The 24357-nt window shown below is 38.3% G+C and overlaps 1 protein-coding gene across 1 annotated transcript; it reads right to left on the bottom strand.

Annotated features, from left to right (window-relative positions):
- Nucleotides 1–92: 92 nt before the first annotated feature.
- DGCR8 (DGCR8 microprocessor complex subunit) lies at nucleotides 93–23588 on the bottom strand. Its single transcript, XM_076353323.1, has 14 exons — nucleotides 23478–23588; nucleotides 16985–17983; nucleotides 16375–16537; nucleotides 14766–14908; nucleotides 13754–14036; nucleotides 11890–12087; nucleotides 10380–10481; nucleotides 8387–8485; nucleotides 7069–7151; nucleotides 5787–5887; nucleotides 5217–5323; nucleotides 4871–4998; nucleotides 4324–4437; nucleotides 93–3980 (listed from the first exon to the last, which is right to left on the bottom strand). The coding sequence occupies exons 2-14, from the start codon at nucleotides 17705–17707 to the stop codon at nucleotides 3897–3899; spliced, it is 2328 nt and encodes a 775-aa protein (XP_076209438.1). The 5' UTR covers nucleotides 17708–17983; nucleotides 23478–23588; the 3' UTR covers nucleotides 93–3896.
- Between the last annotated feature and the right edge of the window lie 769 nt (nucleotides 23589–24357).

Genomic DNA, 24357 nt, shown 5'->3' with positions numbered 1-24357 from the left:
ATTTCTATTTAAAAATACCTACAGGAATCAAGGAATAAAACTTCCCTTTTTCTAAATATGCTTAAGCTATCATAATACTGATCACACTGGAGCATTTTATAATATCAAACTTTATTGCTTAAAACTAATTGTCTGAAAAATACACATGTAGTACTCAAAGACCAAACACATAGGATTATATGATTGTGCAGAAAAAAAGCAAGCAGAGGCTCAGTGAAAATGAGGCTTTATAGTTGTACCAATTTAGCACTGGCATCAAGCAACTGCACCCAATACAATTCATACAGCAACCGTTGTTACCTACTTGGGCAGTAAGAACGAGTTTTGTTTCGTTTTTTCACTTTCTCAGATACACATCAGAATACTGTAGCTGATCGTTTTATTTGGTTAACAACAGCATGGCTTCTTGCACTTCGCGTTTCTTCCCATGGAAAGTTAGGAGGCTATCACTTCCTGAATTTTACTCCCGAACCAAAAGTACAGTCTAGAGAATTAGTGAGATAATCATAATGCTTTCAAATACCTGCATCTTACAAATATATTTGTATAAAGCCTGACAGCATCACAGGAAGGTGGAAGTTTACATACAACAGTTAAGTTTATGCATAATAGTGTTTTTCCAAACTTCTGAGCACCCAACGACTTCATCAGTTTTGTTTAATAAATACGTAAGAAAAAGCTGGATGACTGGCGTTTAAATATGTAGCATCTGACTATTTACTGGAAGTCACAGTACGTTTTTCCATCAGTACCATAAAGATTTGAATGAACGCTAATTTTATCCTTAAAGTCAATATACCACACTTTTGTTGAGAAGCACGTAATACGCAAAGCGAAAACTGTCTTAATTCCCAAAGGACGGAACAGCTCTTAAAAATACACTCCATCCCTATAAAAATACCCATCCTCCTCGGGATACAGAAGGGATAAATAACAAGTATCAGTGACAAAAGCAGCAGTTGTTTTATGCATTCATACAATCAAGATCTAAACCTTTACAGCCGATTACCTAGAAAACACGTAAGAGTTACAAGACAAGTTTAGGATACATCTTGAATCACACTCTAAGTGTCCATGCAGAAGCTGAAGTTAAATGCAACGATCTATCCTCTATCACAGCAGCTCGTGCTTATGTGCAAATGCGAGACTGTTACACTCCAAACAATAGTAAACATTAAAACACAAGAATACTTCACAATGACATAAACAGCAGTTAGGTTGGTTGTTCCAGCAGTTATTGCGCTATTTTCCGGACATCTCTCCAGTTAAAGGCTGCAGCAAGGTCTAATACCATCTTTTTTTGTTTGTTTTTGTTTAGAATGCATAATATACGTAATACACGTTCTAGGCTTTGGTTCACAATGAAATCTCTGGATGGTTTAATTAAGGGCAATGGTCTCCTTGCGATTCTGATAGTGGCAGACTGAGGTAATACAGCAATCCTCTTAAAAATAATGAAAACAAATTTGTAAGCGAGGCATCTGTGGATATTCTGCAGGTGACCTGCAAATGCATCGACATTCTGATTTCAGAAAAATAAAAAGATCCACACGGGTGATTTGTCTTTTACAGTGCCATCCGAGTACAGATTTTTCTGCTGAAAACACGTAAGCTAAAGTAAAGCCTACCTAAAAGAGTAATACATTTAGGCATAGAAGATATAAGCCCTGTCTTTATGAAAACAAAGCAAAAAAAACAACAAAAAGAGAGACAAACAGTAACCACTGCTTGTCACTACTGCACCAATATTATATACCCTTCAGAAGATGGAGATTATTAAAGCTATACAAAAAAAAAGCAGAGGCAGTGTTTTTCGGTTTTGTTTTTTTAGATAGGCCACTTCTTTAAATAATAGTTTATGTATAGTCTTCCAACGACCTGTATCCTGTTATAACAGGACTACCACTCGTGGAACTGGAAAGCTAAATATCATCGTAAGAAATGGGTGAATTCATATTTGCAGAGACCTCCGAGCATATCACTCAAACACAGAAACAGGTTAAGACTCCAAGACTCCTCCTGTTTAACCTCGAACATTATATGCAACATATATTAGAAAACATTAGTTTGAGATATAAATTAAAATCCACATATTTCCAAAATAATGGGAGATATTAAAAGGAGGTCTCACAATACTGATGCCAATATTGTTAAATTCCAGTAGGCACTAAATTCATTATACTGCAGCACTCTATATGTGACATGGTAAAAAAAAAAAACAAAAAAAACCCCCCCAAACAAAACCCACCCAACCAAAAAACCCCAAAACCAAAACAAAACCCCCCTCAAGCCCCCAGGTCACTGTCCAGGTAAGTACCGGGAGCTGCAGCAATTACAAGGAACTGACCTCTTTCACTCCTGCCGGAGTCGGAGCGTAAAGGCCAGCAGTACCACTCGGATAAGTCTTTGAAGCCCTACCACCAGCCTGGTTTTCACTCTCTTCCTCAAGAACAAACCAAAGAACGCACAAAAATGGTTCGAAGAGAAGACTTACTGCAATCACCCAGTAAAGAGCCCCGTATGAAGAACGAAACCCACGCAGCAGTGCTTTCACAACAGCCAAAATTATGTCTTCTGTGCTTAAATTAACATAGCCTCCGATGACATAGTGAGTACTGCCTGTTTTCTAAGATTGTATTTTATAATAGTTGCATATTTGTGATTTTCTTATTTATCGGTATAACCTGTTATGGTCTCATTCTACTCATTACTCTATGTCACATTCCAAATCTACATTCTAATTTTCATTGCAGAAGTTACACTTTTTCTTTAAAAACTAAAAATGCAGTTAAAAAAGTAAAACCAAAAACTTGTTAAAAAACCTAAATTGCTGCAGTTATTTCAGATTTCTCAGGGTTGTGGGTTGGGTTTTTTTTTAATTCTTTGCTTTTATGGTGCAAATTAAGACTTAATTGATCAAGTAGATATATTCTGACTCCAAACAAATGAGAAATTATTTTATTGCTGGGAGAAGGGAGTGGAAGGTCTTTAAACATGTCATTGGCAAAGTATTTTCAGACTGTCAGCCATCGTCAGCTGCGTTTTGGCTCCAAGCTTTGAAAACAGCCTTTCAAATTACAGTTTTTATCTTCATCAAATAAATAGGACCATATTTTCCCTTTTCAACTGATCTGTAAACTAACATAGGCTCTTTTCAATTAAAATAAAACCCAATAATTTTGGATATCCAGCCTATTGCTCTTAACACTACCAGGTATACTTGTTCTTTTCAAGTAATAAAAAAATCTGCATACTGTGATCTTGAATAACTAAGCCTGGCAGGAGACAAAAAACCAACCAAAAAGAAACAGCGTTACTGGCCTAATCCTATGGCATTAGGAACATTGCTCATCACTTTCATGTATTTGTCACCAAAGTGTCTTATCAGTGCATATTATTATGTGCTGAAATGCAACAAAACTTTTCACAAAAATAGTTTTAGGCATGTTCATACAAGAAGATGTACATATATTTCTTTTATATATACATATATATGAATGTGTGTATATATATAGTATCAGCTTCAACCTGTACATAGATACTCTGAATTTCATCCTTAAAACACATCCATTTCGAACAACATGGATGGCTTTCCAGGAAAAAGTGCTTGATTGATTTTATCCTGTGTGAACATGCCTGTCCTCCGTGCATCTGCCCAAGTAGAGATCTTTATGATCAATCCTTTAAACGTACATATCTCAGAGGTATTAAAAAAAAAAAAAAAAGAAAATAGGAAAAAGTAATATTGCCCTGATGATGCAAAAAGAACAATGCATAACTGAAGCAGCTTGTATTTTAAAAGTTATCTTGCATTCTGCAGCAAACAATTTTTAAATAATTGTTGAAAATCTAGTTCCTCCATTTGTGTTATTGCTCCCCACTTGTAAATTTTCTCATTACACATCAACGGTACACAGAGGTTCACTACCAGGTTGAGCCGATTCCACTATTGTCATCTTGGGTTTCTTTCGCGTTTCCTCCTAAAAGAGCATGAAACAAAAACCCACCACCACAGTCATAAAGAGAGTATCATAATAAAACACTTCTAAAATTTTGAACAATTGTAGCCAAACTTGTGTGAATCTTTGTGAAAGGCTAACTTGTTCTAATGTTAAAAATAAATTTACTGCAGTAGGTAAAATTAAGTTATAAGCCAGTTTAAAAGAGAAGATGAAAATCTCTCTAAAAGCAGCCCCCTCCCAAAAATGAAGTTTTGAACAGCTCTCTTTACACGAGATGCTGTATAAAACAAGCAAAAATTCTAATCTAAGTCTGACCCATGGCATTCTTCCCGCTTGTAAATACAAGAGAGCATATACTCACTCTTTCCTGTGCCAGTTTTTTCATTTCTTCCTGTAACTTGTTCAGGATGTGCAGATTTGGCTTGTTCTTTTTGGCGTACTGCTGAAGTTCTATCACACTTTTATCAGAGGTTTCCTATTCAACGGAACCGTAAGAAACAACAGATGAGGTTTTTGATGAAAAAAAAATTAAAACACATGGAGCAGAAGTTTAATCTGCAATAGTTGTACTCCCTTAAGTAATAACATATATTTCCATGAGTTAGTTAAATATTAAATAGGTTATATAGCTTTGACCTGGAAGATGCGAGATTGACAGAACTATTATTGTCAACGAAAGCGCAGCGCTCATCTTATCTTCTGGCAATAGCAAGGTATGAGAATCAATTCAGAAGAATTGAGAACTGCTCACCAAACGCATACTGCCTTTACCACGATAGGGAACAACACTATTATGCCGAAATAGATACCATTAAAGCTTTGTTGTAATGAAATTTAAAAACCCAGAAAAATACAAAAGCACAAATACAATCACAAGGTAGGTTACAATGAAACAAAATCATGTTCACCTGTTTAACCATCTTGCTACTCTCTCTACCATACATACGCAAAAGAGAGCCCCAATTTTTCACATGTGGATGCAGTAGCTGTAGGATTTTCTGAGAAGCTAATTGTTTCCCCACTCTTTTATTTTTGCCTGTAAAAATAATCATGAAAACCTGTCAATACTGGCACATTACGTAATTAGATGAACACCAATATTTACTCGTGTTATTCAAAATTGAGATACCAGAGAAGAGCAGAATAAGCATGTAACAAGCTAGATAGCTGAACAAGCACCTACAAAATGGACAACAAACAAGAACGGGAAAAAAGGAAGATACTGTCAGAGGTCACACTAAGTACTGTACTTACACCAGCCTCGCACCGTGTGTTTGCCACAAGTCATAACATATTCACTCTTCTGATTTTTACCAGGAATCACTTCAAACTTTATGGATGTATCACCCATTCCATGGTTTCTTAAGCACAAACAAAATCAATATCATATACTAAGTAACATTACAAACAACTGAAGTGGTCACAGTTATCTTTGACGGACATTGCAATGGAGTTAGATACATTGATATTAATTAATGTCTTAAAATTTATTAGAGAGTTCTTTTTTAGATCAGTAACTTGACTTGAATGGAAAGACAAGCCTGTATAAATTAAAACCAAATATATTTATATGTCCCACAACTAAATCCTAATCTCAGAAGACAAGAGGCATAAAGAGCAAACGTGCATTAAAGGAAGATACAGAATTAACCCGTTCAGTCCACACGACATCTCTTGTAGCCACAGCGAGTGCAGTAAGCTTGGCCAGCCCACAAACGTCCAACTTATTGACAAACACTGTGGGTACAAGCAACCAAGCAAACAATGTGCCCCGACCCAAACACCTGTACACAACAGAGTTTGCTCCTTGTTCTGCAGCCTTACCTTTTAAGGCACTCATGGAGAATCTGATATGGAGACAAAAGTCCAGCTTTACTGGTGAGTTCGTATACCCGTGAGTCCTCAATACTGATATGGTTAAAATACTACAAAAGGAATTGAAAAGGGTTATTGAGCTTTTGCGCGAATAAGACTTTAATACTGTTCTTAACGCTCATTTCTCCTTTGCAACATTAAACAAATTCTGTTCCTCTGTGCTTAATACTTAAAAAAGTATTTTTAAATCCATAATGGAGGTATTTACCAACATCATTAAGACTGCCACACCTAATCATATGTTTGCAGACAGAAATTTAAATAATTCTTTTAACTCCAATTTTACATTACACAAGATGGACATAAAAATGAGAATCTTATAAATTTTTTATCAGGCTTTCTCCCTCAGGACAAGGTTATTTTATTTGTTTTAACTAATTATGAAATTCTACTTACCAAAATGCTGTGGTTTAGTAAAAGAAAACATAACAGCTATTGGAACGTTTTGTATTTTATTTTAAAACAACGGAAAAAATTCTCTGCGTTTTCTTAATGACCATTTCAATAGCCCAGGGCATACAATACAGTTTTACATTAAAGCAAGTGTACAAACAACTCATTCTGTATATTACACTTTTTAAAATTAAAACATTTCTTTCGGGCTGATCACCGATTTTTCCTTTACTCCTTACTGACGGTCTGTTACATGCTGAATTGGAAGTGAACATATCACTGATTAACTAGCTATTTAATATTTCCTGAATATATAGCACACGCTCTCCACTTAAAGACACTTTTCCTTCGATTTTCTCAAATGTCACTGCTTAAAGTCTGCAATTTTAGCTGTCTGATCTGGCAGTAGGTAGCTTTCACAGCTAAGTGAAAATGTCTCAGAAGCCTGGGCACTTTCAGTTCTTACTCGGTCTTTGAAGACGATCACACAAAACCAGACAGCATCTAGCTCTGAACTTTTCAAGGCATCAACCAGAGGGTTCTGGAAGCCAGGATAGCACAGGCAGTCTACTGTCTTGGAACATTTCAGGTCTTCAGTAAACAACCTGGTATTTCAACAAGGGACTAGTTCTCTGCATCACAGTACATTTTCTGATCAGTTCCAATAGAAAAAAAGTATTTTCATTGCCATAGACCTTGCTATAAATGAAGAATTTCACTTTTCCATCTGACTGAGAAAACAACGTTACAAATTTTCATTAATATTTCTGACATCGAAGGTGTAATGTTTTTAAAAACAGACTCCAATAATGACAGCCAGCAAGCAAGAGTTCAGTACCTCAAGTTCTTCACTGTCTTTGGGCTTCTCCTCAGAGGTCTGTTTAACAAAGTCGGGAATAAGGATTTCCAGTGTAGCTCGAGCTGCAGAACATGATTAAACATCTTGATTACAATTATTTTAAACAATGATTGTAAAGAAAAACAGCAGAATGAGGCACTCTTTAAGCAAGCCTCACATCTCCCCTAGAAATATCCACTCATATTAGAGAGCAATTTTACAGATAAGACAGGCATCTTCTTTTTGTAAGTATATTCACTTGCACTTTTTAAGGAAAAAAAAAAAGAATCTACTCGTTCAAGTTGATAGTTTAATTAGTTGTGAGACTTTCATTAAGAAGAAACTGCTTTTTGCAAATGCCTATGAAAGGAAAAAAATTATAACCAAGCCTCATTTTAAAAGTGACGTAGAGCCCTTAGGACCTAAAACTAGAAAGCTGTTATCACCCCTTAGTTGTTACAGCCGAACCCTAGTACTGTATCACTAGGGCACTCAGAACCCTAGTATTGTACAAAAAGTACATCCAGTATTTGCCTAAATTTTCACAGCAAAATACCTTTTTTTCATGCACAAACAATTATGGGCTGGCTTTTGGTGATTTAGCTACATTGACGTATTTCACAAGTGCAGGAAGTACCACAGGTATATTATACATCTTTATGTTTTGAGAAGGTATTTTTTCTTGATCCTTGTGCTAAAGACATTTAAATCTGGAGATCAGTAAGAAGTTCTAATGTGTCAGACACATTCTCATCTGGTTCTTAATTATTTGCATATTCATTACAGACTTACACAATTGGAAGTAATTAATGAAGACAAGTACTTGGAAATCAATAATCACGTATTTCAGTGCAATTGTTTCATTACCAGAAAGAGAACCAAAACAACCAAAATCTTGAGGTGGTTTGGTTTTTTTTTTTTTGAAGAAGGGCAAAGACTTACATTTTGCTAAAATCCATATACCAGGTGTTTATATAGCAGGTGACAGTATAAATATAAAACCCCCAACACGTTCTTATTGGCCTGACCATTAGAGACAGATGCTCTTACAGCTACTCAGTGTACATCAATAGTTTACATGTAAGTTAACATCTGAAGTTTCTTCATGGTTTTTTATCCCAGTACACAGCTGAACTTAGGGTTGTCAGAAAAGTCTCTGCAACAGTATTTATCACTTTTACCAAAAAGACACGAGTGTACCTTCTTTGATTATTAACAAAATTATTCCTACTTACTATTGCAAATATGTCATCTTCAAAGCAGAAATGAAAACAGATAAACAATTCAGCAGTTGGTATTAAGAAAGAAAAAATGTTACCAGCTTTATTCTTGGCAAGTTTTTTGCTGCTGGCAGTTCCTGCCCCATAAGTTACTCCATCAATAATCACTGAGGCTCCAAAAGGTTCACTTGGGTTCTCTGGAAACGGAGGAGGAAAGAAAAAGAAAGCTTTTCAGAACTCCCAATGTAAAATACTCATAATGAACATGAAAGACCCACCACTATCAAGATTAGTTTTCTTCTTCATTACAACTTCAAGAGGGATGGAAGTTGTCTATTCTTCAAAAAGACTGAAGAATTGCTAACTCCAGTATATGAAAAACTAACAGAGTTCTCCATTAACACAGACTTACCACCATGTACTTCATTCTTCCAAATGAAGAACTTTTACATTGTAAGAGATCATTTGTAATCTGCCAGAATTCAAATGTTAATTCCAAAATTTTTGCATCAGTAACACAGTGTAAATACAAGAGCTACACATTCTGATATTGAAAATTCAGTTACATTATGTAATGCATATATAGGGATAACGTAATTCTGAATAATTATAGATTCCACAGTAAACTAAGATGCCCGACTTGTAATTCCTTGGATGCTGACTGCAGGACTTAATCCTTTAATGGCTGCTGCTGAAAAAGGTGTAATTTCTTTCTTTTCCATAAGGTACCCCAAAAAACCCCCGGCAAAAGCAAAAATGCAAGGAACATATGCTATACCACTTTGTAAAGCAATCTCAAATGCAGCTAGATAAGGCAATCTGGCTGGAATTTACAGGGGGAAAAAAAAAATCCAGCGTTAATTTGATTCCAGTTATATATGCCATGTATGTAACATTTTTAGATTCTTGATTAAGCATCAAGTGCATTCCCCCACCGTATTTATCTAAAATAAAATTCTCCACAGGTTTTTGTTTTTCTGAGTGCTAGCATCACTTACACAGTCTCAGTACAGCCTAAGTCAGGAACTATCGACCTACCTCTTCTCACCACTGACACAGAATAAAATTAAAAGCTGTTTAAAAACAGAAACATATTTCCATCCAGCATTTAACATAAATCCCACACTAATCATGGAACAACATAATCTCAGTAACTCTAAGTTATTTTTAGTCCAGTAGAATGACACTTCTATTTCCATTCTTCTAATACTATGAGCAAAATTAGTCAACATTTATACCAAAACAATTCCTACCAGTGTTAATTATAATTTATCAATGACCTTAGAGAATAGTCACACAAGGCAAATAGTCTACATAGCCATTTCTGGTTTCCATTTAAATTTTTAACATCAATTTATACATACGCAATTCTCTTAGGATGACCAGATTTAAATATAAACCTCCATGACATAACAACAATCGTAACTGTTCAAGTTATTGTATGTTAAAAGACTTTAAAACTCTACATATCTAAAAAAACCTACTGTATTTTTTGTTAATTGGAAGAAAACCAGAACAGAACAAAACCACAAAAATATCTCAAATTATTGCAGCTTTAGAGAGAGTACATATGTGCCTGCAGAAATCTTTCAAATTCTTAACAGCTTCATAATTGAAGGCCTACATATTTCTCTTCAGAAACTACTTGGGTTTAGTATTTACCCCCCCCCCCCCAGGATTCTGATGATTCACTAAAACAATTTGTGCCTTACAATCGGATTTTCTGGACATCAATGACAAGAAAAATCAAGCAAATATTAATTGTGCACAGTCAGCAAAACTGTAATTGCCCATATTTCACTGACATGTCCTTTTATATGCAAATGAGTTACTCAAATCCATTTTCACTTAGGCATAGTTTTCCAAGTGAAAAGCCATACTGTTATTTTAAACATAAGACTGCTCTTATCCTCAAAAGCCACGTTTAAGATACAGAAAACGTTTCCTAGGTAGAATTTGATTCACAATAGACTTTCAAGTCATCCCTTAGGAAAAATGTCCATCATTTGATTTTTTTTTTTAAAGATATCCAAGCATGAGATAAGCCCTTCAAAACAGCATGTCGTCGATTAAAAAACTTAACAGACTTACCACATTCAAAGAAATTGTAAACAGGGCGAACCTTTAGGACTCGTTGCATATATTCATGCAGTATGCAAACTTCGGATTTCCCATTGGGATTAATCACAAATTCTACAAAAAAAGAGGGGGGGGGAGGGGAAGACAGCTAAGTAGTTCCAGTCTTTAAAAGACAATTTCTATTACAAATAAATAAATAAATGACAAGCTACAAGGGATAAGGGCCCGCTCAAATTAAATGCAATGCTGTTGAATCAGACATGGATAATTATGACCTCAAAGTCCATTTTCTCTGAAAAAGTATTGAGAAATAAGTCTGAGAAATTTCTATCAACAACTAGAAGCACATTAATTATGAGCTAAGTCAAATATTCTCTGTTCAATGTTTGCAGTCCCATGGCCTCTGAACCTCTACAACACAGCATTTTTGGCAGCTAACACCAATTAGAAATCCTCTAATTTGCTCCTAAACACGTTGTATCTCCCTTCTAACAATAGGCACGTAGACTTCAAATCCACAAACCAGAATCACTGTTTTTTTTCCCAAGAAATCCTGTTTAACAAGCCACAAATCAGGTCACTGTCCCCTTGCCCTGAACACGCTCTTTTTATTTGAACGTCCTATTTTTTTTTTTCTCTGCAACAGTATTGTTAGTCAAGAGCACAAACTCTGCCTCAGTGGGCACCACGGCAGTATGGGAGAGAAAGTTAATATTTAGATAGATAAAGTGTAAGTCAGTCCTTGATTTAGATGGTTTCCATGTGGCTCTAAAACCTAGAATTTTAAGATAAAGTGCATTAACTAAAAATTCAACTGCACCTCACTGTAACAGGGAATGGTCAATATGCAGCTCATAAGCTTTAACTCCGCTAAAGAGAAGAAACCCAGAAACATGACAACGTACAAAACAAGAACAAAACCCAAATCACAGGTCTATGGACATTTTAAATATCAGACTGCAGTTAAACATACTACCATGGCTACACAGCCAATACAGATAAGAGCTAATTCACCCAGCTTCTCATCAGATATGATATCCAGTCTTCACACCACAGGACACAACTGCACACGCAGTTCATTCTTAACTGTTTCCATCAAACTGCTTTAAATTTGTATTTTTAATTGTAGCTTTTAATCTGGATCAATCCGACATTTGTAAACAGTCCCTAATTTAGGACCAATTAGAACTGGTATAGGACTGAGAAGGCAGTAGTATTGAGTGACTAGGCAGAAAGATTTTCAGTAACAACCAACAGTAACAAGTAGCTGAAGGTAGTAACCAGTTACCAGGACTGCAACCTTAAATAAAAATCCTTTCATTTAGGAATTACTCTTTTAAATAGGAAGCATATTTTGACAGTATTTTTCTTTTACTATGTAATATGATGGATCCAAGAACACAGAATTCTAGAACAAGAAGAAAGTGGACTTACTACAGGATTTTTTCTTTTTTTCAGTCGAGATTAGAACTGTAATTAGTCTTTGATACAGAATATTTGAACTCCAGGTAGACAAACTAACCTTTCTTTGTAGGTGCATCTTGCACAGACAAGGTAATGAGTTTCTGGTTGGCAGGCAGAATAGGCCGCTCAGATTCTGCCTGCTTCCGCTTCATTTCACGATTGAATTGCCGTCTCTCAGCCCAGGTTCTGAATTTTTTTACGGTAACTTGTTCAAAGTCAAAACGCTTTTCAAGATAGCGTCTAAAATCTTCCAGATCTAAGAAACACAAACAAGTTACTCTCCCTACTTCACCACTGAGCAAGCATTAGGTTCACTATTTCCACTGTTTTAAACATGTTCTAATTATTTTTTTAGACCAGGAGCAAAAGTAGTGGCTTTAGTTCACATACTCAAGGTTAAGATGCTATTTTATACTAACAAAACTAATTACAAGTTTTCTTCCTACTGGGTCAAATGCAAAACATTTGTGCAAACTGGAAAACAAAACAAAAGAACATTTTATTCTGTCACTCGAAGATTTTACTAAGCCCTAACCAGCATAATACCCAACACAATTTGTAACAAAACACTAGTAATTGTTCTACTTAATCACCTATTCACCTTCTCATTACCTGAAGCAAGGTATACAGTGAGTAACAGTAGTTATGCTATTAGCCTCATTTTCCTGAAGCCAAAACTGACTATTGCTGCCTATTTATTAAACAGTGTACCATGAAACACTATATAATGATGCTCTATGAACTCCATGAATATCTGCTGGCCTCTAAACAGAATTTAACACATTCATTTTCATATACAGAGTACTAAAAGACTGTCCCCCTTGAAGTACAGCTGCTTCTCCTTTATAGGATATTTCTGCAGATATAATCAGCAAAAATAAAGAGTAGCATCCCAAGATGTAAACAAAAAGCAAGCTGCTGGCATTGTTTCCTTCCACAAGGAATTCCAAATGCAAGTCACGCTTATACTTGATCACTCAGTATTTTTTCAGTAATACAGAATACAGATCCTATTTAAAGAGAGAGATAGACAGGTGAACTTCATGTAGAAAATAAGTGCTTACTGGTTTTAGTTTTGCTGCTAAATATTGATGATTTTTTTTTTTTTTTAATCTTTTGGTATGGTTTTCAGACTGAACAGGACACATGTAATGACAAGTTTTATGTTTGAACACTACAAAGGTAAGTGGTAGCCTACAATCCATATCAGTATTCTGAGCAGCAGTAATTTACATGGATGATACTCTCAGGTATACAGTTGTGGTAAGTGGCACAGGAGCTTTCTCTCTAAGTTCCTCTGTAAGTTTGGCAGTGATTTTGGCATGACTTCTTCAGGAAGCTTTTTGTATAAAGCTATCAGACTTGCATAAATAAAATAATGAAGCATCACACCCCTTTGCATGAGTGCAATTATACTTGCGTAACTTATTCTGCTAGACTTGTGCAAATAAGCAAATCTAGTTTAACTGCACCATTTATCTTAAGAGATCATACCAAAAATAGATATAATTCAGCCAATATAGAGACCGCATAGAAAAGCCTATTTAAAGAAGTCACACAAACACACTTGACAACAGCAATTCATATGTACGCATTGACTTAATTGATTCTTAAATTGACATAAAGTCTACAGGACTAAACTTCCAAAACTTTCACATTTTTGCGCGTAAAACCTTCGCATACGGACTCTCAAGTCTTTAGCAAAAATCTCCACTGTATGTTTCTCTTCCTGTTAAAATCAAAATTGATTTCTAATACTGGATCTATTTCTCCAGATCTCTGCACACGAAAAACCGTACAAAAAGACAACTGACCACTTGATCTCAGGCAAGGTATTATTCAGTTGCCAAGTCCGGAATAAAGCATATGTATCCCAACCGCCATTACCCCAACTCCAGCCAAGAAAAGACTTCCATACATACCTACAGATTCATCTTTACATACTTCAACTTTGGCCTTAACTTGTCCTAAGGCTCCTTGTGCTGCATCTCCCCCCGAGGCGTCTTTGTCATCTAAAGGCCCAGAATCAGCAGCAGTAGAATCCGGTTCTTCTGTTTGGCAGTCCAGTTCTGAAGATTTATCTAGGTGCTTTACAGGTGATACTTCTTCATTTGGGGTTATGTCATTGTTTTGTTCCCTTTCCTCATTTTCCTTCATTTTTTTGTAATGCAAGCAGGGAATGCTACTAAGGGGAGGATCATGTTTCTGCAAATATAAAATAATACAGAAGGTTTCAGTACCTCAAGGTGACCAAAAACAAAACTCAAAACCAGAAGATAAAAGTAACTTCCATCTTGATTACATTTAGTCTAGGCTCAAGCTTCTCTTTGGTCAGCAATCTTACTCTACTCAAGATCTGAGTACATCCACTCCTATGGTTTCTTGGCACCGCGTAACACTGATACTAACCTTCGAAGTGTATTTGCTGTTTCAGATCCAAATTATATTCTGTTCAATTACATGCAAATACTACATGCTTTCATAAAATCCACTGAGCTCTCTTGGGGTTTAAGCCCATGACATTAAATCCAATTTCTGCAGATTCCTTGGGTTCATGAACGTCACATGCTTACTTCCGTAGATGTGGACCATAAGCCACAGCTCAGGCTAGTTTATAGCTACAAATAAATGATCTAAATATATTTCATGGTGGAATAAAACCAACATTTTGCAGCCATATACTAGAACAACGAAGGCACCAAACAAGACCACCTCATTCACTTTAACTGCCCAAATTCATTGCAAAAATGGAAAAACAAAACACTGTAAGAAAAATCATATTGTAATTTTCAGAAACAGAGGAGTTTATTTTTCAAGTACCTTAATTCTAACACTGGAAAGAAGCCTGCTAAAGTAGAAAAATATTCAACTGTTTGCAGGAACATACCTAATTTTTAAATCTCAGTAAGTATTTAAGTCATTGATAGCTCTCACCCTTATGCTTCCTGTTCCCAAGAAGTAAGGTCTAGACCAGGTAACAACTCTAGATTCTCTGTGCAGATATACAGGAATGCCCGAGTTATGGAATGTCATGATCCATCCGTCTGGCAAAGGTTCTGTAGGAGGGCGGCCACGACCTTTAAAGCAAAGAATCGCTTTAAACTTGGATAGACTGCTTAGAAGAACAGGAAAAAACAAAAATCAAGAGTTTTATTTTTATTGCTTTTTCTGTCTCAAAGGATAAAATGACACTGAAACAACACTAAAAAAGTTTTGTAAAAATATTTTGGTTTCCTTTAATAAAAAGTCATATGCTTCTAACCCACATTAAATCCTGCAAAATTACAGATGCCATTATGTTTTCAACTGAAAAGCAACAGTAGCACTAATTTTTATACAGACCGATCTGTTCATTTCACCAGTGAATTTTCTCTTTAGTCGTCTTTATGTACTTATATCATCACAAGCACAACTATATTTAATGCAAAAGTCATACCTGCTTTTGAAACAACTGAGTTTTCTTTTAAAAATTTTTGCACTTGACACTCAGGGATAAATTTGCATTGACACACCACTAGACCCACAGGCCCAAACAGCCAGCAGTGAGTTAGGCTGTAAGCTAAGGCTTTCCTATTATATTTTTCAGCGTAAGCACAATACAAACCAGGATCAAGTCTATAAGCCTTTATACTTAAATATTTATCTTGGCCATCAAGAATACTACTTCTTCCAGAAAACAAGACTGAAATTAAGAGTACAATAAGCCAATATGAGGAATCGCATAGCAAAAGAAACAATATTGCAGTAAAACGCTTATGCTCACGCTCAAGTTAATAATACATGGCCTCACTCCTTTCTATTCCAGAAATCAGAGAACAGTCTCACTCCTCCCTACATCAGAAATCAGAGACCAGGCTCATCTTAGCTAGGAGCTTCTTGGCAATCCTGTGTTAGTATAAAATTTTGGAGGAAAAAACTGTTTGGTTTCTTATTTCAGAATATAGTGAAGCTGCAAAATACTCCTCTAGAGCAGGTTCAAATTTTAATCCTAATTGACAGTATTTTCAGTTACATTCTTCTGGATTGGTTCACATTTTCAGCTCTTCTTTATTAGTAGTTTGTAACATTTACACGATGAAATTTGATAAATGTAAGCCACTGATTTTCCTAATGATTTTTTTTAACCTAGTATTGGATGCATAAAGACTTCACATAGAGCAATTTCAACAACAGAAGTGATGTATCTAAAATAGGAAGAAGTTCACAATGACCACGAACAGTCTTCAGCAGTTTCACAGTACTGGAGACAAAAGAACAGATCATCCTTGTTCACCTCCCCACCACTGAGGTAACATTCTTCATAATTTTTCACAAATCCACACACTAAAATACATTCTTACTACATACAACAGATGAAGATCAAAAGCACTCCCAAAAATCAACTTCACTGTTCAGGAACATAAAAAATCATATCCTATAGTAAGAAGCCTTCAAACAATTCACAAGAATTGCTATCCTAAACTTTGCTTGCTGATACACTTTTGTTCTACAGACATAAGCCACACACAAAAAAAATACAGATATTTAATGAACATTAACTTACTTTTAAGTACAGTTTTAATTTTGGTCATCATTGGCTGCACACTTGTTTCTCCATCAGACTGGTGATCACTTTCACCACCATATTTCTCATTTTCTAGTCTCCTTGTTTTGGGTGCTCGAAGACCCTCTTCCAGCAGAGCATCCACATCATTATCAAAGTCATCCTGAAAGAGACTTCATCAGACACCATCCTTCTGGGTCTACTAACCTCCCTTTCCCCTTGCAAAGAAAAAGTATACATTTTCTCAATGTACTTCCATACAGAGAGAAACTAGAAATTTCCAATGATCCCAGTAAAAAGACTGAAAAATAGAAAATAAGTTTTCGTAAGTGAGAACTGGTATTTTTCCTGATAAAATCAGCTGCAATTGTGTAAGAAGCCTTTTAACTGTTATTTTTAAACAAGACTACAGAAGCTGCCACACAACTCGGAAGTTTGACCAACATAATTCACGAAAGTTTTCAGCCAAAGTTCTGTCTCTGAAAATTCTGTGGTTTTGACCCAAGTACTGCACATTTGTAGATGAGACTGTTTTAGTGAACATCTTTACATACTTTTTTCTAGCCACTTGGAAACCTCTTACCCACCAAAAACTTGTGGATTTACTTACCTCGTATGAGTAATTCAAGGTTTCTTCATCCACTTTATCTCTTTGAACGATTGCTTTAGATGTGAACCCTCCTCCTTCTTCATCTATTTCCATCAAATTGTCGGTAAAATCTTCTAGCTCATCCAGAACTGCATATTCCACTCTCTTTTCCTGATCAATATCATTTTCATCATCCTTCTTGTCATCATTTTCACCCCCTATTCCTACAGCTTTACCATTACTACCACCGAAAGGACAAACATGCAAATCCCCATTGACATTATTAATAGCAAAATCTGTATCTGCCTTATAATCCTGCTCAACTCCAGTGTACAGAACTTTCCTATCTTTGCTTTTGCAGCTTTCTGTAAAGCTAACACTAATCTTTACATCTTTAAGTAACTTAAGATCTGGGGTGAACTTTCGAACTGAAGGTGCATGACGAGCAGTTCTTGGGCTTTGGTCACTATTGTTAGGGTCTATTATAAGACGACTTTTGTAGCAGGCAGATCCCTTTGTGAGAAGCTGTGTTCTGCAGATACTGTGCGTGTCCCCAGCAGGGGTATCTGACTGTCCATCACCACCAGAGCCAACGTCCATTACCTCTGCGTCACTGGACGTTTGCAGGGGAGGTGGTGGAGGCTGTTCATTAGGCGGCAGAGGTGGGGGACAAGTATGATTCTCCACATTCATTTCTCTTGCAGGTTCTTTAGGGAGGGGTGGTACATTTTCATATTTCTCCATTTTTAAAACTACTGTTTTTAAAAAAACAATGCTTTAATAAATGTTTGTATCTAATTCCTAACATGCATAAGTCCATCAAGATTGGTTTATCATGTTCTATTCAATATGCAACACTGATGATTCAGTTAAGCTGACTACATTGTTCTTTTCATTAATGTAGACAGCTTTCAGAATCACTGTCTCAATTATTGGAAATCACAATGCATTCAGCTTAAATAGCTGAAGACTAAGACTGCATCTTCATTGGACAAGCAGGTCTCCCTTTCTTCTTTCAACCTACAAGAAGAAGAAAAAAAAAATCTTTGTCACAGAAAAAAAAACAGAAATAGTATCCCAGGCAAAAAGAAAAAATGTCACTCCTTCCAGCATAAATTTCACGTAGAAGTAAGAGTGACATTTTTACAGTGAAAAAAGCAGGGTATCTCGATACCAATTTGAATGAGGCTGAAATTAGATTTTTTTTTTACTGCTTGATCTGTACATCAGCACAAGAATTTGCTAACACATAGTTACCTGGATAATTTATTGACTATCTCTGCTTGGTTAGCAGGCAGAGCATTAAGCATGGCATTTCTAGGGACCAGACTAAAAACTGTGCTTTTGGGGGGGGATTCTCCCATTATTTAAAATAACCTGGTATTTGAGCCATACTTACCCACACAGTAGAAAGGATAATTAGCTTACAGTTAAAGACAATCTGCAAAACCAACAAGATTTTAACAACTATGGTCTTATAAGACACATAGCTTTTTCAAAGTTTAAGTTACTAGATATTTTTGAAATCTCACTGGAAGTTTTAACAGGAAATCTCGTAATTTACTAAAAACTCACACAAAATGACTCTCTAGATAACCAGGTATTAGACATTTGATCTTATATTCCGTACTATTATGGGACTATATGTTTGTTATGTCTGAGGAATTCGGGTCTAGATACATAGCATTAAAGCTCAAATTAATTCTGGAAGGTATTTATAAGCCAATGTTTTAGGTAATTTAACCTGGCAAAAATATTCAATTGCTCTAGGAAATTTTACAGGGGGTAGGCAGTGTGTGGTTTGGGTTTGTTTTTTACATTAAGGGGGTTCTTTCTATCATGTCTATGATGGCTTCTTCAATTATACTTTTGGCATCTGTGCAGGACTATAAGCACCTGGGGAAAGGAAGCATAATTTCTTACCTGCTATTTTGGTTTCTCCAAGTCCCTCCGTACCACCCCAAACTGGGCTTAAATCTTCCTACCAGCTAGAAACAAAGCAGTGTTACTCTGCCCAAGACAGCCAGCTGGCTGAATCTTCTGTTCAAAGTATTTCCAGGTAGCAGAGAAAGCCTACCCAAGTATTCTAGAAAGATAAGCTTCGAGTCCTTAGCATCACTGTATAACATTTGAGGGCAACAGGGCAGAACATCTGGGTTGTCATGAGGGACTTAGAGAAGCCAAATATAATTCTCTAATGTATCTCTATGCCAGCCAAGACAAAACAAACCAACAGCAATATCCAAACACCAACTGGGGCAAGGCAAGAAGCTGGGAATCGGGAGTTATAATGGGATCAATTAAAATTCAACAGCACACAGAAACTACCTACCTGGAAGCTGGAAGAAAGCAAAATATACAATAGAACAAACTCTTATTTTAGTGATTTAGCAATAAAGTAAGTTTTGCTGGGGCAGCACAATAGTTCACATTTTGTGGTGTGTGGGTTTGGGTTTTTTTTTTAACATACTAAAAACTGACACATTCAAGACACTGAGCTTGACATACACTGTAGAATTACTAAGGAAAAATACTCCATTTTGATAAAAGCTCTAAAATAATCCCATCTTCTTCTGATACAAACATGTTACCTTCCAGAATGAAAAACAGCTCATTCACCAGTAAGACAAGCAGTTCTATATATTTAAATCCATTCCATCCTACAAGATGTTCATAGAGTCACCTGAACAGTGATCAATTCCTTCTTCATTCAACAGGTTCTGAAACACCTAACGTTATACAGAACACCTCTAGAAGTATATTTGTCTAATAACCTTCCCCCTTCCTCATCTTCAGATTAAAAAAGAAAAAAAAAGTGAATGACAAATTATTAAGTTCTTCACAATAAATCATTAGTGTCTTAATTGTTAATTCTGAACAAAAGAATCAAAAGTCACAGTACAAGTTCAGTAACTCCTGGAAACTAAATGCCTAATTAATCTAATTTTTCCACCTTAGAGTCTTTAGAAGACTCTTTAAAAGAGCAAACAGAAGTAATTTACACAGAAATGAAATACTGAAATTGGTATTCTAGAATTTGAAAGAGTGCTACCTTCTCATATGATCAAGGAGCTACCTGGTCCAACTAGAAAGACTATTTTTGACAAGTCATAAGACATGATCATCAATGCAGTTTCCCCATCCCTGATACACGCCCTGCTCCTATGCTAAAGAGTGTTTTAACACCACCAATGTCAAAACACAAGAAATTAATCTTTACCTGCCTAGCTTTGGCAGCTTGCTGATACTACACCTCCGCTCTTTGCAGGAAAGATGTCTTGTTATTACACTCAAGCACTATTAACAATGAAACTCTTGTTGGCCTTGAAATAGTGAATAGCATATCAAATCACTGCCAGGGATTGTCTACTAATCAGTACACATACTGTGGCCAGAAAAAGTACTAGACTAAGATGAGGTTAAACTAGCTTTTGCATTTCTAGCCATAAACCTGCCACGTCCCTAGGGTAAGATAACAGAGTCTGGCAGCTCTACAGTTACAGTGGGCTACAATACCTTCCTATAAGCTACAAAAAGCCAGGGAGGACTAGAGTAACACAGGTCCAATTCCCATCCACTTTCTTGCCAACTGATGTTACAATATGCCCTTTGTATCAGGGGCTGGGAAAAAAAAAAAAAAAAACCACAACAAAACCAATAAGGATTTTCCCTTAGATATCAGGTATTTTAAAAGAAAGACAGAAGGAATGAAACCTAAAAGGATGAGTTAGATGAGCCTGTAGGTTAAAAACAGCCAAACAGACCTTAGATCAAGGGAATCCAACCGCCATGTATAAAAACAGACTTAGCACACTAGGTTACGTAATATTAGAATATAACATTAAGCTAGTCTGCCTACTATCATCCTTAATTAACTTGCCCTGCAAGAACAGATTTTATTCTCCAGAGCTCCACCAAGTTCCATCGACAGTTTCCATAAGGACTACTTAAAAAGGCATGGAACACCACTGACAGCTGCAACAGCCAGTACAAAACACGGAAGGAACTCTGGATGAACTGCTGGAAATACGAATGCACAGCTCATGTTCTGCAGATCACCAATACATAGAAATGTCATATTTTTAATTGCTTGCTCTTATTTTGAAAAAGTTTCATGTCACAAAGTAAACTCAAAGAAACAGATACATGGTGGACATCTAAATGTAATGTAGCAAACTGCACGGGTCCCAACAAAAGCAGTGTCTTGGCTTAGTTAACTTATAGATGTTCTCTGAAGGCAGAACAAAAAAACCCCAACCACTTCTTTGTTTAATAAGTACCACTGCCTATTCCTGCAATCAGAACAGGTAGATTGGGGGGGTCGGGGGGGGGAGTACACAGAGAAAAGGGTATCTTTTCAAGACAGGAGAAAAACAGAATCTTCAAATTTGTAACCAGCACTACCCAAACTCAAAGAGGAACTCCCTTCACTGTATAGCATGTCGGCAGTCTTACAAGTAAGTTCAATAAAGAACATATTTTCTTCATGAATACCTGTAGCTGCAATCAGGAACAAGGAACAGCATACCACAGATTCTCTCTTCAAAAATCGCTTCTAAAAAGCAACTGGATTCCTTATCAGAAACTGCTTACTTCACATTCAGTGGACCCCAAAAGGAAGAGTGGCTCAGAGCAAACTCTCCTTATTTGCTATCCAAATACAAAGTCGTCCTCATCCTCCATCTCCAAATGGCAACTCTGCAGAGCAGAATTTATGAGGCATTGATCATGCTTAAAGACCCACTCAGCTTTAACCCTTATCAAAGTCATTACTTGTTCACAGTCATCTATGTTCTTTTTATTATACCTATACCTATTGTATCTTTTTGATACATACAGTCCTAAAAATAAGTTAATCCTATTTATTATCAACTGCTAAAAAAAACCAAAAAACGAGATGACTGAATTTATTTTATTTAAACCAGAAAAGGCAGTCTCAAAAGAAATATATTTTGTAAGTTAACTACTACATACAGGAACTTGTTCTCTCCCCATTATCAGCTTCAAAATGCAAAGATTCTGAAGGAAACAACCACTTTGTGTAAGTCATCAAGGCGGTCTAAGAAAAGGCAGTCAGGGCCCAACCATAACGTTATCAGTGGCAAATACAGACAAGGCTAAAGAACTTCTCTCGTTCATAAGACTTCATCCCATTTCAGAACGCACACAGAACATAATTTTGGAAAGGCACCCTCAGAAATGGCAAAGCAATTGCTGCTTTTATAGCTTGACCAGTTTTCTAGCAGGGTTTAGATGGTTTCAGTTAATTGTGTAAAACAGGAAACCGTTTTTTAAAAAAATCTGCAAATCAGAGCCTAGGAAGAAGAAGAAAATTTCTTACTTTCACATCACAAATAGATTCTTACTTGTAAAGAAAAATAACAGACATAAGGAACCAAATTCCCCTCTCATTCTCTAAAAAAGGAAAATAATCCTGGTAATCAAAAGGAGCTGCCCAAAAGAACTAGTGACCTAACTCCTCATCCAAAATTAAAAACAGGAAGCCTTAAGTTTAGTTACCTAAACAGAAGTGAAAAGAGGTACATTCACAAAAGACAAATTAAAGATCTAACTCCAACGTCTGTAACTCACAACCTAAGGGAGTAAAGAAATTGAATGGGTTCACCCAGCAAGCCCCTCAATCCCAGTTTACGAGGGAGTGATGCCTGGATGTTAGGGGGCCCACCCCTTCGGTGAGCAAACAGACTTTATAGATAAACCTGAAGCCTAAAGAAGAGAGGAGCAAACGAGAGACTCCTATTTTTCCAGCCAAAAAAGGTGCAGAAAGTTAGGAGAATAAACCTTTTAGAGACTGGAAGAGATAATTTAGAGAAAGATGTAGCTGTACTTCACTATTAATAAAAGGAGCACGCAAAGAAGAATCCTGAGAGGGACAGACACACCACCTTATCTTCACCGTCCCAACGCACCAGAACTAGAAAAAGGGAACGGGCATCCGCACACATGCTGGCAAAGGGCTGCCTTTTCTTCCTAACTTTGCAGACGAGGAGACGTGTTCTCCCCTGCATAAACGGACGTGCCTTCCTTCTACTACCCTGAACGCAATTCCACGGCGGGAGCGAGTAGGGAGGTGGCTGGGGGCGGGCGGGAAACTAAAAGCCAACCCCACCCCCAAAAAAAACCCCAAACAAACCCTAAACAAACAAGACACCAGCTCTGAGGGAAAAGACGCTCCGGCCGGGGGCGGGGGGAGGAAGCGCCTCACGGCAACACCCGCCGCGTAGGGCAGCCCCTCGCCCGCTCAAGCGACAGGACGTCGGTGCACTCGCCTCCGCTGCTCGGCGAAAGGCTCCTCACGGCTCCCTACCCGCGGCGCCGGCCCGGAGGAGGGGAGCCGCGCGATGCAGGCGGCGAGGAGCGCGGCGGGCCGGGCGGCCCCCGCAGGCGCCGCGGCCTGTGGGTACAGAGGGGTTACTGCCCGCGCGCCGGCGACCGGGCCACGGAGGCCCACTCGCGCACGCCCTCCCCCTCGCCCCACGGCGCCAGCACCCACCTGAGCCATCCCTGGTGTCCCTGCCGCGCCTCCGCGAGGGTGGGGGTAGAGGGCGAGCTCGGCCGCTTCACAAAAACCGTCCCCCGCCCCGCGCCGCTGCCGCCATCTTTAAACGCCTGCTCCGAGCCGCTCCAGTCTCCGCAGGCGGGACTCCGCGCTCGCCAAGCCAATTGCGTTCCCGGTCTCTTCTGTCACGAATTTGAAATCTCGGTAGCCATTGGTGGATTCCCCGGCATGTTAACCCGCTCTGCCAATAGAGATGCGAAAGGCATACGCCCTCACAGTACCAGGCCAATGAGAGGGAGGCGGGGGCGGGACCGAGGCGGCGGGCGGGCGCGGCCGGCCGCGACGCGGGGAGCTACGCCCGGCGGAGGGCGGGCTCCTTTGTCTGGTGCCCGGGGAAGCCGTCGCCGCCCCGTCCCGGGGAGGCCCCGAGCCGGTCTCAGCGCCGCGGCCATCGCGCCGTCCCCAGGACAGCCCAGCCGAGGGAGGAACCCTCGGCAGCAGGGAGCCGCGCCGAAGGAGGTCGTTAAAGGCGGCCGCTGAGGGGAGACGGGCGGGCAGAGAGGCTGAGGCGAGCGGGCGGGGCACCCCCGGCGTCGCTGCGGGAGCGGCGGCGCGTTGTCCCCGGCGCACAGCGGCCCGAGGCCCACCTGGCCTTCGGGGCGCATCGCATCCAAAATAAATCCACCGAGGCTCCTTACCCCGCAGCTGCAAGAAGCGAACGAAGAGCCGCTGCGCTGGGAGACGGTGCCCAACCCCCGACCAGGCCTTTCCTTGTGCCGCCCTTACCGGGGTGCCGCGGGATTAGACCCGGCGCGGGCGGCACGCGTGCGGTACAGCACGTACCAGCGGTGCCCGCCTTACCCTGACGGGGCAA

This window comes from Aptenodytes patagonicus, chromosome 15 (genome assembly GCF_965638725.1).
Source record: "Aptenodytes patagonicus chromosome 15, bAptPat1.pri.cur, whole genome shotgun sequence".
Classification (NCBI taxonomy): Eukaryota; Metazoa; Chordata; class Aves; order Sphenisciformes; family Spheniscidae; genus Aptenodytes; species Aptenodytes patagonicus.
Note: the sequence above shows the minus strand (reverse complement) of the source record. Positions and strands in the feature narration are given on the sequence as shown.